This window comes from Gobio gobio, assembly GCF_949357685.1.
Source record: "Gobio gobio genome assembly, chromosome: 19".
Lineage (NCBI taxonomy): Eukaryota > Metazoa > Chordata > Actinopteri > Cypriniformes > Gobionidae > Gobio > Gobio gobio.
The window spans coordinates 4,809,743-4,823,639 of NC_137112.1; the positions used below are offsets into that span (position 1 = coordinate 4,809,743).

Genomic DNA, 13,897 nt, shown 5'->3' on the forward strand with positions numbered 1-13,897 from the left:
GATTTTAGGAATGGGGTCCCTCATAAAAGGTTCATCATGTTTGGGGGTCCTTGGCTTCATAAAGTTTGAAAACCCCTGGGTTAGGGGTTGGGTAGGGTCCCATTAAGGCGGCATACATTTATTAAATGTAATAAATATAATCATTTACACTCTGTTATTATTGCATCCTGTTAATGTACAATAAAACTGCGGTACAAAGAGTATGTATCTGACAAAAAAAAGCATAAATAGCATCTAATTACTATTAACACATATTGCAAAGAACTGCTACATGGTGTAAACAGAATATATCACTATTTTCACTTGCCTTGCATTAGAGATAACTGAATTATTATGAATTATACTGTGCAAAACGCAGCGGCATAACATTATTTGAAGCACTGAGTCTCTGTGCAAGAGTGTGTGTGTGTGTTTTCAGATGATCTGCACATGTGAATGATGTTGTTGTGCTGAGAGAGAGAGAGAGAGAGAGAGAGAGAGAGAGAGAGAGAGAGAGAGAGAGAGAGAGATCAGAGCGCTTCTGCCCACCCGACCCGAGATGACGCGCGACTCCTCGCCGACACTAATGCTCCTGTCAGCGGTCTGCACCCTTCAGTCTACTAACTAGTGGACGGAGAAGAGGTGGAGGAGGAGGAGAGGTGGTCATGGACCCAGGAGTGTGCGCTCTGGAGCTGCTGGGTGTGTTCTTCTCGCTGGCCGCCTGCTTGTGTTCGCTGGTCAGCACCGCCATGCCCTGCTGGCTCACGCTCTCCACGGAGCTCCTGCCTTCGGAAAGCTTCGAGCTGGGATTGTGGGGAACGTGCGTGGTGCACGATCTCGGGGTCACTGAGTGCCGGCCGTACGACAGTCTGCTGGGTCTCCCTCCTGACATCCGGCTGGCCAGAATCCTGATGTGCGCCGCGATGGCGGCGGGTTTAATCGGCCTGTCGTTCGCCGTCCCGGGCATCTACCTGGTGAACAGCTGCAGGCGCACCGAGACCTTCGAAGCCAAGCGGACCCTGAAAATGCTCGGGGGGATCTTTTGCTTCATCGCGGGAGTCCTCGGCCTCGTGCCCGTCTCGTACGTGGCGCACCTGACGGTCCTGCGCTTCTTCGACGAGAGCGTGCCAAGCGTGGTTCCTCGCTGGGAGTTTGGAGACGCGCTCTTCTGCGGATGGACCGCCGGCTGTTTGCATGTGGTGGCCGGGTTCTTGTTGGTCACCTCTTGCTTGTATCTGAGAGAGGAAACATGCCGCTTACAGCAGTCTATACCCCTACACAGAGCTAATATGAGGCATCCGGATCGTTCTCCACGCAGGAGGACAGAATATGTGTGAGCTATGAGTATTGACTGGTTGGTTAAACACATATGGCACAGTTTTGCTTCAACTAATGTTTTCTGCACTGATAATAATTCAGTGATCTCTATTGATCAGATATATGAGTTGATTGTAATTAAATGCTGCTACTTTTTTGTCAGATTAGACTTAATTTGGTAACGCTTTACAATAAGGTCCTATTACACTGTAAACAAACATATGATCAATAATTTATGACGTGTTTTAAAGAAATCAAGCAATTTTCGACTTTATTTATGTTATACAACTTTTTTTTAATGTCAGTTTAAGTTGAAATGACTAAAACATCCAAGTTGATTGTACTTAAAAGACTAAGGCAGCAACTTTTTAATGCATTAAATAACATCGACTAACAATGAGCAATACATTACAGTATTTATTCATCTTTGTTAATGCTAATGCTAATGCCAGTCTAAAGAACAACCAATTTGGGTTGTTTTTATCCCAAGGGCTGGGTACATATATAGGACAGAATACATGTTGGGTTAATTTTACCCAGCAAATTGGGTTGTTTATGTAACCCATGGGGTTGATTCGTTTTTACTAGGGGTTCAAATTACTCACGGTTCGGTTTGTATCGCGGTTTTGGGGTCACGATTTCGGCACGGTTCGGTATGTGCTATGTTCAGGGTAATTAGGACATTTGTCAAATAAAAATAAACAAAATAAGAACAAATAATCAAACTACAAGCAACAGCACAAATACATACAACAGAGCAAAGATGCATGTAAAATAAACAGTGCTTTTCAGGTTTTCCAGGTAGAGAAATTGAATAAAGTAATCAAATATAAAATAACATTGCATATTATAATCTTCAATGTATGAATTAAATATAGATGAATAATTATTGAAGTTACAAAAACTATTCAGAGCAGTGAGTGATTTCTTTGTCATTTGTTATAAAAAACATAGACTGTAAAAAAAAAAAAAAACTTTTTTGACGTCAACCATAGGATTCTGAAGAGCAGTTTTGAAGCGCAAAATAGGGACGAGCTGGCCGTTGCCATCTTGGAAATAAGATGTTATTTTCATAACAGAAAATGGGCAAAGAGGCGGGATGTGGGCGGAGCTGAGGTGACGTGATGACTAACACCTGTCACTCAAAGTGGCCACGCCCTTAATTATGCAGAACTTTAATGCTTTATATAATGTAAACGAATGAGTTTTAAAATAATTCACCCCCCTCACAGTCGTCATGAAGAGCAAAATTAGCCGTATAGACCAAAACCACAATTTGTCCCAGACTGTAAACATGTGTTCTTCTGCTGTAAAGTTGGCCATTTTAACATGAGCTCAGTGAGAGTCTGCTCCTTCTGGAGTCTGCCTCTAGTGGCCAGTCCATGAATTGCAGTTTAATCAACTTCCGTTTTGGCTTCAAGAGAAACTGGGGGAGGTGCCGCTTGACAAAAACACAGACAGCAGGAAAATGCTTCTTTTCTTTTAAGACATATTACACATGAATACGTCTTTCTCGACTGTTTACGTTTTACTTAAGACATAACCTACTATGTTTGCTAGGATACTCACCAAGACGATCATGTTGACATGTTTTGTGTGAATTTGTCTGTTCAAGCGCAAGACTTGAAAGAGTACTCAATATTTGCGCATTATCTGCGACTCGCCGTGCGCATGCTTCAGATGAGTGCAAACACACACACACACACACACACACACACAAATCTCCTCTTAGCGTGCGCAAGTTCTCTTTCACGTCTTGCTCTTGAAGTCTAAATTGGCAAGGCTTAAAGGGATAGTTCATTAAAAAATGAAAATTTGATGTTTATCTGCTTACCCCCAGGGCATCCAAGATGTAGGTGTCTTTGTTTCTTCAGTAGAACACAAATGAAGATTTTTAACTCCAACCGTTGCAGTCTGTCAGTCATATAATGCATGTGAATAATCTATGAGAGTAAAAAAAACATGCACAGACAAATCCAAATTAAACCCTGCGGCTCGTGACGACACATTGATGTCTTAAGACACGAAAAGATTGATTTGTGCAAGAAACCAAACCGTATTTATGTCATTTTTCACCTCAAATTCACCGCTATATCCAACAGCCTTCAGCGCGCCATCACTTCCGGTGAGTGAGGTCAATGTACACGATATGACAGAGAAACGCGCGAGAGATCGCTTCCGCCGCTTGTGTAAACTACGCCATATTGTGTACAGACCTCACTCACCGGAAGAAATCGCACTGAAGGCTGTTGGACATGGTGGTGTATTAGAGGTAAAAAAAATATATAAACTGTTCGGTTTCTCACACAAACCAATTGTTTCGTGTCTTAACCCCTAGAGGTCGAAGATCACGCCGGCGCAACAGCCTCGATTTTTTTTCTTATCACTCAAATAAAGTTTTTTATCATTCAGGCAAGTGTTATACATCATTATAACCTGTTAAGTATCTACTTTTATTTGTGTACACTCACAATAAAAACAACATGTGCTTTTTGCTAAATAAAGAAAACAAACATGATGCGCGATCTGCAGACTCTCTAGTCTTCAGAAAAGGAACTGTAACTTAGTGAAATGTCAGGTTTTTCATAATGTAAATCAAATTGAAAAAAAATATTCTGTTTATGTAATCTGTTTGAAAAGAGAGAGATGTCTGTCATTCGCGAGCCTCTTCATTAGTGTTAATGCGGCCACACCCACAGAGCACGTGATCTTTTGAGATTCAAGTACTACGCAATCCATGCACATCAAGATTAGAGCACGTCTTAAGAGCTACGAGCTGCAATGTTTAATTTGGATTCGTTTGCATGTTTTTTTTTTACTCTCACAGCTGCATGTTACCATTCCCATGCATTATACGACTGACAGACTGCAACGTTTGGAGTTAAAAATCTTAATTTGTGTTCTACTGAAGAAACAAAGTCCCCTATATCCTGGATCTTTCATTTTTAGGTAAACTATCCCTTTAAATTAGTTTAGTTTAAGCACAACGTGTGCTGTTCAGGTCTCACCTGCGCTCGCGCGCTATGACGGCTTATATGAGTGAGTCGCGTTTGGGCGTACGGCACTCGCTTACAAGAGTGACTGTTTTGTCCATGCTTTTTGATCATCGTTGTTGTTGTTGTTGTTGTTGTAATGTATTGGGCAGTGTTGGGGGTAACGCATTACAAGTAACTTGAGTTACGTAATCAGATTACTTTTTCAAGTAACTAGTAAAGTAACGCATTACTTTTCAAATTTACAACAAAATATCTGAGTTACTTTTTCAAAAAAGTAACGCAAGTTACTCATGATGGTTATTGTAGTTCTAGACTAAATGTGAGCATTTTATTCATCTCACTTGCACAATAAAAATTCAGTACTTCCCAAAATGAATAAAATGAGTCAAATGCAAAATCAGAGTACTATGCAAACCTCAAATATATAAATGTTATATAAAAAATTTTTTTTATGCATTTAATCTACCTTTATTGACTAATGTTTTGCTGCTGACCTTCGATGATTCAGTTAACCCATGAGCAAATATAACTAGATTTTTTGTTTTTATTGGTAAAACTTTTTTCTCCTGCGTCCTATTCTTCCATTATCCAGAATGGCAGCACATTTTTACCTCAGCCTGAGGCTTATTATTTCAATTTTCAAACAAAAAAACAAGCCCAGCCCAGCCCAGGTGAGAAAAAGTAACGCAAAAGTAACATAACGCATTACTTTTCTTAAAAAGTAACTAAGTAACTCAATTAGTTACTTTTTAAGGGAGAAACGTAATATTGTAACGCAATACTTTTCAAAGTAACTTTCCCCAACACTGGTATTGGGAAGCTAGAATGTGTATCCATCGACAGAAACATACATTAGCCTAACTCTGTCTGTCTGTTTTACACGTTGTTATTTTCAACAGACTATATTATAGATTCGTCATCTGATTTGAGATGAACCGCAGTGCAAGTGCATACCGAACCGAGGTTCCACCCCTAGTTTTTACTATAATACAAGCTTATTGTTTAGTATGGCGCGATGAATAGCTCAACACTGGGTTGTTACGTCTGACCCAGGATCTGGGTAACACAAAAACTACCCAAACACTGAAAAAATAACCCAACTAGTGCAACTATTAATTGTTAGTTCATGCCAGCTCAGGTCCATTAAATATAACATTAACTTTTGATTGTAATAATGTGTTAGTCATTTTTATTGTCAGTTCATGTTAACAAATGGAACCTTAATGTAAAGCGTTACCCTTAATTTTGATTATAAATCATCAGTACTATTGCAAGCTATCCGTGAATCATGTTATAAGCTAATTTGTACACCCAGATCTGCACATGTGACTGTGATTCTAATGAGAAATCGTTGACTAATCATGAAAATGAAATATGCAAACTTTCCAAGAAAGTGCACTTTTATGACTATGAGGTCATTTATGAGAGACAATTTTATGCTAAATATCCAAATATTACCCGAAAAACCAGCTGCAAGCTTGTCAGTTTGTCTGTTTTTTTATATTTTAAAGCACTGAGCGAGTGAATGAGAGATAATAGACATGATATATTGTGTTCTCTGATGTGTCAAAGTACCAAAGTTGTGATGATCAGTCAATAAAGCAGCTGAATGTTTTTGTCATGTGATGCATGAAGAGATGGATGTTCATTTTTTATTCTACTTTGTGCAATTGGCTTCAATCTATTAGTTGAAAGCAAACATATTTATGACAATACTGCTTGTGAGGATCATAAATTAAGAAAGAATATTTTAAAATGCTTAATAAACTAAATTTACATGCAGTGAGATTCAAAAGTCTGAGACTAGTAAACATGCTTTTTTGCATTGAATTGCATTTTGCCAATTTTATATCCATTAATATACAATATATGATTATTAATATATAACAATATATACACTATATTGCCAAACGTTTTTGGGACGCCTGCCTTTACTTGCACATGAACTTTAATGACATCCCATTCTTAATCCGTAGGGTTTAATATGAAGTTGTCCCACCCTTTGCAGCTCTAACCGCTTCAGCTCTTCTGGGAAGGCTTTCCTCAAGGTTTAGGAGTGTGTTTATGTCCATTCTTCTAGAAGCGCATTTGTGAGGTCAGGCACTGATGTTGGACGAGAAGGCCTGGCTCTCAGTCTCCGCTCTAACTCATCCCAAAGCTGTTCTATCGGGTTGAGGTCAGGACTCAAGTTCCTCCACACCAAACTCGCTCATCCGTGTCTTTATGGAGACGCTTTGTGCACTGGTCAGTCATGCTGGGACAGGAAGGGGCCGTCCCCAAACTGTTCCCGCAAAGTTGGGAACATGAAATTGTCCAAAATATCTTGGTATGCTGAAGCATTAAGAGTTCCTTTCACTGGAACTAAGGGGCCAAGCCCAACCCCTGAAAAACAACCTCATCCCATAATCCCCCCTCCACCAAACTTTACACTCGGCACAATGCAGTCAGGCAAGTCCCGTTCTCCTGGCAACCGCCAAACCCAGACTCGTCCATGGGATTTCCAGACAGAGAAGCATGATTGGTCACTCAGAGAACACGTCTCCACTGCTCTAGAGTCCAGTGGTGGCGCGCTTTACCCCACTGCATCCCACACTTTGCATTGCACTTGGTGATGTAAGGCTTGGATGAGCTGCTCGGCCATAGAAACCCATTCCCTGAAGCTCTACACACTGATCTTGAGCTCATCTGAAGGACACAGAAGTTTGGAGGTCTGGAGCTCTTGACTCTGCAGAAAGTTGGCGACTTCTGTGACCCTCAGCATGCGCTGACCCCGCTCTGTGTTTTTCACTTTGTGGCTGAGCTGCTGTTGTTCCCAAATGCTTCCACTTTGTTATAACACCACTAACAGTTAAGCGTGGGATATTTAGTATAATATTTGGACTTATTGCACAGGCCTGAGTTCTCTGAGCTCCTGAGAGCGGCCCATTCTCTCACTAATGTGTGTATAAGCGTCTGCACTAGAGCTTGATTTATACACCTGTGGCCATGAAGTGATTGAACACCTGAACTCCGTGATTTGAAGGGGCGTCCCAATACTTTTGGCAATGTAGTGTATATATAATTTTCAAAAAAATGTCAAATATAATGAGAAATTTAGAGACAAACGGATCTAGATTTGATAATATGATGATGAAATGTGCAGTATAATTTCATCTTCAACTATTGTATCTTGGAAGTGACAATTAGTCAGTTTGCAGCATAATTTGAAAGAAACAATGTTAATACACATTGTTTGGTGAAAGTGTTCAACATGACCCTCTGTGTTCTTCACTGAGACAAAATTGCATTACCCAAGACAACATTGTTATATAAAAGATATCCATTTGCTTTGACACCTCACAGAAGTGTGTGATCTCTGATGTGTGTGTGTCCCGATGGAATCGAGCCCAGTTCTGCAGGAGGAATGTGTCTTTGATCATGTACTTTCCCAAAATCCCTTCCGCCTCTTGTCTGAAATGTTTTAACTGTGTGGATCGGATCTTCTCATGCCCGTCTCAGTCTCAGCGGTTCTGTCCGGCCCGGGTTCATGCCGTCAGATGAACGTTCTCTTTGTTGGGTTTCCACAATGGACTCATTATAATGTTGTATGCTAATCTTGCCATCTTTAACATACAAAGGTTTCTTCACTATCAGGAGCACATGGTGCCGACGGCTTCCTGCCCACTTCCTTTATGATAATGAGCCATATGGATGAAACGCATCCTCCAAGTCATGCTTTTCTTTAGTGGGGTTAAAGAATTACCATTGCTACTACACTAAAATCAGACATTTGGGGCTAAATGTATGTATTTGGGTATGAACATGGTTAAAATATGGCTAGCTGTGACATTGTTTTAACCCTTGAACAGTCTTCGTTTGGGAATTATACTCAGGTCTCCACAGACCCCAGGCAACAAAATGTAATTTTGTAACAAAACAATTTTTTGTTTTTAGAACAAATGTAATTTTACTCTGTTTATTAATGTTTTTTACTAAATATCTGTGCAGTTTTTGGAGTATTTATAATAATTTTTTAATTTATAAAAAATAAATAAAAATATTTTTTTAATGGATTTTCACACAAAATCAGTTTTTTAACTTTCATTCGTGGGGATAACATGGATAATTTGACATGGTTTAGTGTAAGAATTTTGCCCATCTTTTGGAAGATACAGTAAAAAAATAAAATAAAATAAAAAGGCTGCAGAGATCTACTATTTGCTAATTGCTATTTGACTGACTGAAAGACATCTTTTCACAAGTATTTTTCAGTTGGATTCATATCTAAATGTTATGAAATCACAATTATAACAATTCAAATTAATTAATTTTGTCAAAGTTTAACATTTTTTTGTACTGAAAAAATCTTTTTTTCAATGATGTTACATTATGATTACAATCAAACCTGAACAAGAGAAAAGTTGGAGTCTTTAGAGTTTATCATTTATTTCAAAAATCAGATTTTCTTATAATTCTACAAATTGAATCTACACTTCAGTTACTAACTGCAACAGAACAAAAATGAACAGAAGTGAACAGTTATATTACATATTGATTGAGTAAAAAATGCACAACATGAACATCAAAATGCAATGAACAGCAATAACAAATGTATTCGTGTGTGTGTGTGTGTGTGTGTGTGTGTGTGTGTGTGTGTGTGTGTGTGTGTGTGTGTGTGTGAGCATGATAATTTTGCATTCTGGATGTTTTATGCATTGTTGGAAGTGTGCCACTTCATTTCTGTTTGCGTGTTCTGTGTTGTTTCTGTTTTTGAGGATGAATTTTGTCCATTTTCTAAGCGGGTTGACCCTGAGTGTGACTTTTTTTGTCACACAAACATAAAAACAGATATCAATCCAATTATTTTTTTTATTTGTACATCTAGAGAGTGTTGACAACCGTACAAAGTCTCATGCCATTTGGACAAAGGGAAAAACATTTTTTATTTGAGCAAACGACCTTTGGGGTCAGAAAAGACCCCGAAGACCAAACATTATCCATATTAAACGTAGATGAAATCAGATCCAATACAGCCGACTGCTTCATCTGTCAACAAAAGTTTCTTTGCAAACTTTCCGTTACACTGTGCCTCGCTGACATAACAAAATCCTCAGAACAAACATATAATCCTATATAATATAATAATGGGTTATATTTGCTTTTTTTGACGTAACGCTTAAATCCATTGTAGGCAAATGTCAGCCAATAAGCGATTGAACGCCAGTGGGCCAAGCCTATGATGTATAACTATGTTGATGTCTTGCTCTGGAGGCAGTGCAGGGCCGTGCAGAGAGTTCTTCAGGGGCAGGGGCTCAAATGTAAAAAAGGGGCAATATATATATATATCCTTATGCTCATCAAGCCTAAATTTATTTAATCAAAAATACAGAAAAAACAGTAGCCTATTATTGTGAAATATTATTACATTATGTTCTTTTTAACTTTTTATTAATCCAACAATCTTGAAAAAAGTATCACAGTTTCCATCATTGACATTAAATCCTCATATTAGAATGATTTCTGAATGATCATGTGACACTATGCAGAAAATCCAGCTGTGATCAAAAAAATAAATTATATTTTAAATTATTTTAAAATAGAAAACCATTATTTTAATATATTTCACAATATTGCTGTTTTTTTATCAAATAAATGCAGGCTTGAAGAACATAAGAGACTTCATAATGCAGCATAATATTCAAAAATGTTAACGTTAATATAATAAAGTCCTTTCACGTAACCATTTCGCCAGCCTACACTTCACATAAAGGCCTGTAGGTGCCGGTGGCACTTGGTTTTTTTAACTTTGATAGTTTCATGAAATAGTAAACGGTGTATCAATATAGGCTACATAAATACAAGTGAATTTAACACTACTTACCATTAATGCGACTTTTGCTGCTGCATGGTTTTGTGCAGGGATTTGTTTGTTGTCAGTTAAAATCCATTTTGTCAGTGATTATTAAAATTAATAAAATGAGACAAACCGCAGGAAATCGTTCCACAAACGTTAGTTCGTCTGTCCATGTCATTTTTAACCGATTTATGAATAAGATCAGAAAATTACCGCTTCACATCGCCTGCCAGATCACGATTGGTTGGTGTATATACACTAACAAACGGGCATTGGTGATTGTGTAATACTTTAAAATATATAATATATAGATGTGTAATTAAATCAACACATTAGCTCTGATTATGGATGAAAAAAAAAATATTGGTTTACTTTTTCCCCGTAAGGCCACACACTCTCTGAAAGGACCATATTTGGCTCGAGAGCCGTTTCCGAACAGAGGAAAATCAGCTGTCAATCAAAACGCACGCAACCCATAGCAACGCGTTATAGCAACGCCTGAACAGAAATTGTCCGACTTTTGAGCCGTCCATTACTATTGTATACATTGTCATGTTATAATAATCACATTTATTTCCTTTTATCGACCACGATATTATCATTGATATTTGTCTGAGAGGGGCACTTTTGATTCATTTTGAAAAAGGGCAGGGGCTCGAGCACCCAAAGCCCCCCCCTCTGCACGTGCCTGAGGCAGTGTGTGTTACATTGCAAAATTTTCATTACACAATAAATGTAACTGTAATCTGTTACAGTTACTGAAAAAAAATGTGTGATTAAAATACAGTTACTTATGAAAATGTTAACGACTACAAAGGGATATGCTAGGATATGTTGAACAACATGAATTTGTTGCTTTGCCTGTTTTTGATGTGCATGATGCCTCCTGCCATTTAAAGGCTGTTTAGTACAGCGATGCTATTCTGATGCTTTTGCGCTGCCTATTGATTCAGTTCATTTGAATGACAATACATCGCATGTGTCTGATCTATCCCGCTCAGCCCCGCCCTCTCTGTTTCCGCTGGGCTCTGCATTTTTCAAATATTGCCAGTATTAAATCTAAATATTAAATATGACATCTTTTTAGACCACGAGATCAACAATGTCACTAAGGAAATGTTTCTGGTGTGAGGGAAAGATCACCTTGTTCAGCTTCCCAAATAACCCAGCATTAAGGGAACAGTGGATGCAGTTTGTGTTTCTGGAGTTCTGTGAGTGTGTGTGTGTTTGTTCCTGATCATGAGTGGAAACCTCAGGCGGGAGTGAAACTGCATCAAATGTGTGTGTTTTGTTGGCAATCGTGTAAGTGCATATGATGTGAACAACACCAACGTATAGAGAATCAAGAGTTATCCAGGGATAATGCCATGATGTGTGTGTGTGTGTGTGTGTGTGTGTGTGTGTGTGTGTGTGTGTGTGTGTGTGTGTGTGTGTGTGTGTGTGTGTGTGTGTGTGTGTGTGTGTGTGTGTGTGTGTGTGTGTGTGTGTGTGTGTGTGTGTGTGTGTGTGTGTGTGTGTGTGTGTGTGTGTGTGTGTTCGTGACTCTTTAGCTCCGCCCACTGCACGCCTCCACGGACTCGGCTGTTTTCAGAAAGAATCGGTACAGTGTATCTGTCTTTTATAAATCTGATAAAACTAAAGACTCTCGGGAGATATGAAGGGTCAACACTACTCTATATACTCAAGATTGTCTGTGTTAAATACTCTTTAAGTAAATGGTCCAGTTATGAAATTGACTAAAAATTACATAGGTCAAAACAAAAATTTGCACAGATTAACTGTTCACAAAAAGATCTATAACATGCATTTAGAAAATAGGGTGAATTTTCATTTCATGCTTATTTTAATGATGCTAATTTAATTTCCAGATGCTTTCATACATTCAAGGTATGCGGTCCATGCATTCCCTGGAAACTGAACAGAAATCTGTGTTTACTGTGCTTGTTTTTGCTTCTGATAGTGCATAAGAGAGACCTTTTGTTCTGCTGCCATCGGTCTTGGCACAATGTGGACCTCAGAGAGAACTGCTTTGGCACAGACTGCACTTCCAGCCTAACAATTAGTGTAGTGATCGTCTGGAGAGCGTTTCACGTGCCCTGCCACTGCCATCCTCCGCTCTAGTTCACATGAGCGGCTCTCCGGAGAGGTCGAGATGTGAGATCCACACCTACCAGCCATGGGCCGAAGCCAGCGCCTCGATGACGCAAGTTCCCCCCGCTTCCTGCTCGACTGTCACTCAAGCATTTTTAAGCAGGCATCAGGAGATCAATTATAATGGTAACACTTTACAATAAGCTCTCATTTGTTAACATCTATGAATGAACTAACAATGAGCAATATATTCTTTAAGCATTTGTTAACCTTTGTTAATGTTAGTTAAAGGAACTGTATGTAAGAAATGTATTTCAATTAATCATAAAATGGCCCTGATATGTCACTAGACATTAAGAAATCATGTTAATTTCAAATGCTTATATCACTGACAACAGTTGTCAGGCCAAGATATTGTCATTTTAAAAGTGAAGTTGCAGCCCTCAACGGATGTTGATGTTGACATGTTGTGTTTTGGCCTGAAGCTCCACCCTCCACCTGTCGACCAATCATAAAGTCAGTAGTGTTTCTGCATTCGGGTGGCCAGCTCTGCTCTAGTTACCACAGCTGCAGCTACAAACTTTTTGGATAAACAATGTCTAACTTTACAAAACCTAAACGGCCTCGTTATGAATCAGAAAAACGTTGTGACAGTGTCCGAAATAAAACAAGGATTTGTATAAGAGATGCCTTTGAAAGATAGAGACGGCTGAAAACGGAGAATAATTTGAAGACTGATGCCAACGTTGCTAATTTTCTCCTGGACAGGTAAGGTTCATCTATGTTTGGCTAACTTGTACTTAATGTAAATGGACATTTCAAATATTCATGACAGTCGAACAAAGTTATGCATGTTCGTGCAAAGTAACGTTAGGTTAGCGCAGATGGAGGAGGTGGGTCATTGAATTGAAAAGGTACGTTAAGGAATTGTTTGGTAAATAAAAACGGCGAGTCGTCATTGCTAACATTAGTAATGCATTATCAGAGCCCGTTTCTCTGTCATTATGCTGGGACGCTGAGGAAAACAACATTAGCACGCCTATATATGGCAATGTGAAAACGTATTTGAGACTGTAGCCTAACGTTACCTCAGTAAAAATTATTCCTCATTCGTTCTTCGCATATATAGTGGACAAAACATGCTGCAAGTGGACCTGTATGACCATTGCTAATGTTATTTAGCTTTGCTGTAGTTTTACTATAGTATTTTTTCATGTGGGAATGTACTGTCACGAGCGTTCATATTTACGATTATATTTGGCTAATCGCCATTAGTAAATTTTTGCGATTCATAATTACTTCACAAAACATCGCTCTTGAAGCATAAACATAATTAACAGAAAGAAAAAAAACGTACTGTGTAGGACTCGTCACTTGCCATTGAAAGCTCCTTATAGCAGCCTACGTTCCTGCTGGATCCTGCAGTCTATCTGGCAACCTCGAGTCAGGGGAGGGGGAGAGGGGATACACCGCTCTACAGTCATTTGAAAGTGATTGCAGTACCAGTTTTGGCCACAGTCCTACATACAGCTCCTTTAAAGCAGAATCCTGGGACATGTGGTCTTCAGTTCACAGCCGGTGGGAAAGAATCGGGACAGGACTCGGGCAGAAATCATGTGGATGTGATTATTAACGTTACTGTAGTGAAGCAGAGCAGGAGCGAGTGTTGTGGAGCTGAGGA

General features: G+C 39.0%; 2 protein-coding genes across 2 annotated transcripts in view; both read left to right on the top strand.

Moving 5' to 3' along the window:
- traf3ip2b (TRAF3 interacting protein 2b) overlaps positions 1–13,897 on the top strand; it is a 1,379,907-nt gene that overhangs the window by 68,187 nt on the left and 1,297,823 nt on the right. The window lies entirely within an intron of this gene.
- On the top strand, positions 645–1,316 carry LOC307143135 (putative claudin-24; the record flags this gene model as incomplete). The annotated part of the gene is made up of 1 exon (XM_079844439.1): positions 645–1,316. The coding sequence occupies one exon, from the start codon at positions 645–647 to the stop codon at positions 1,314–1,316; it is 672 nt and encodes a 223-aa protein (XP_079700565.1).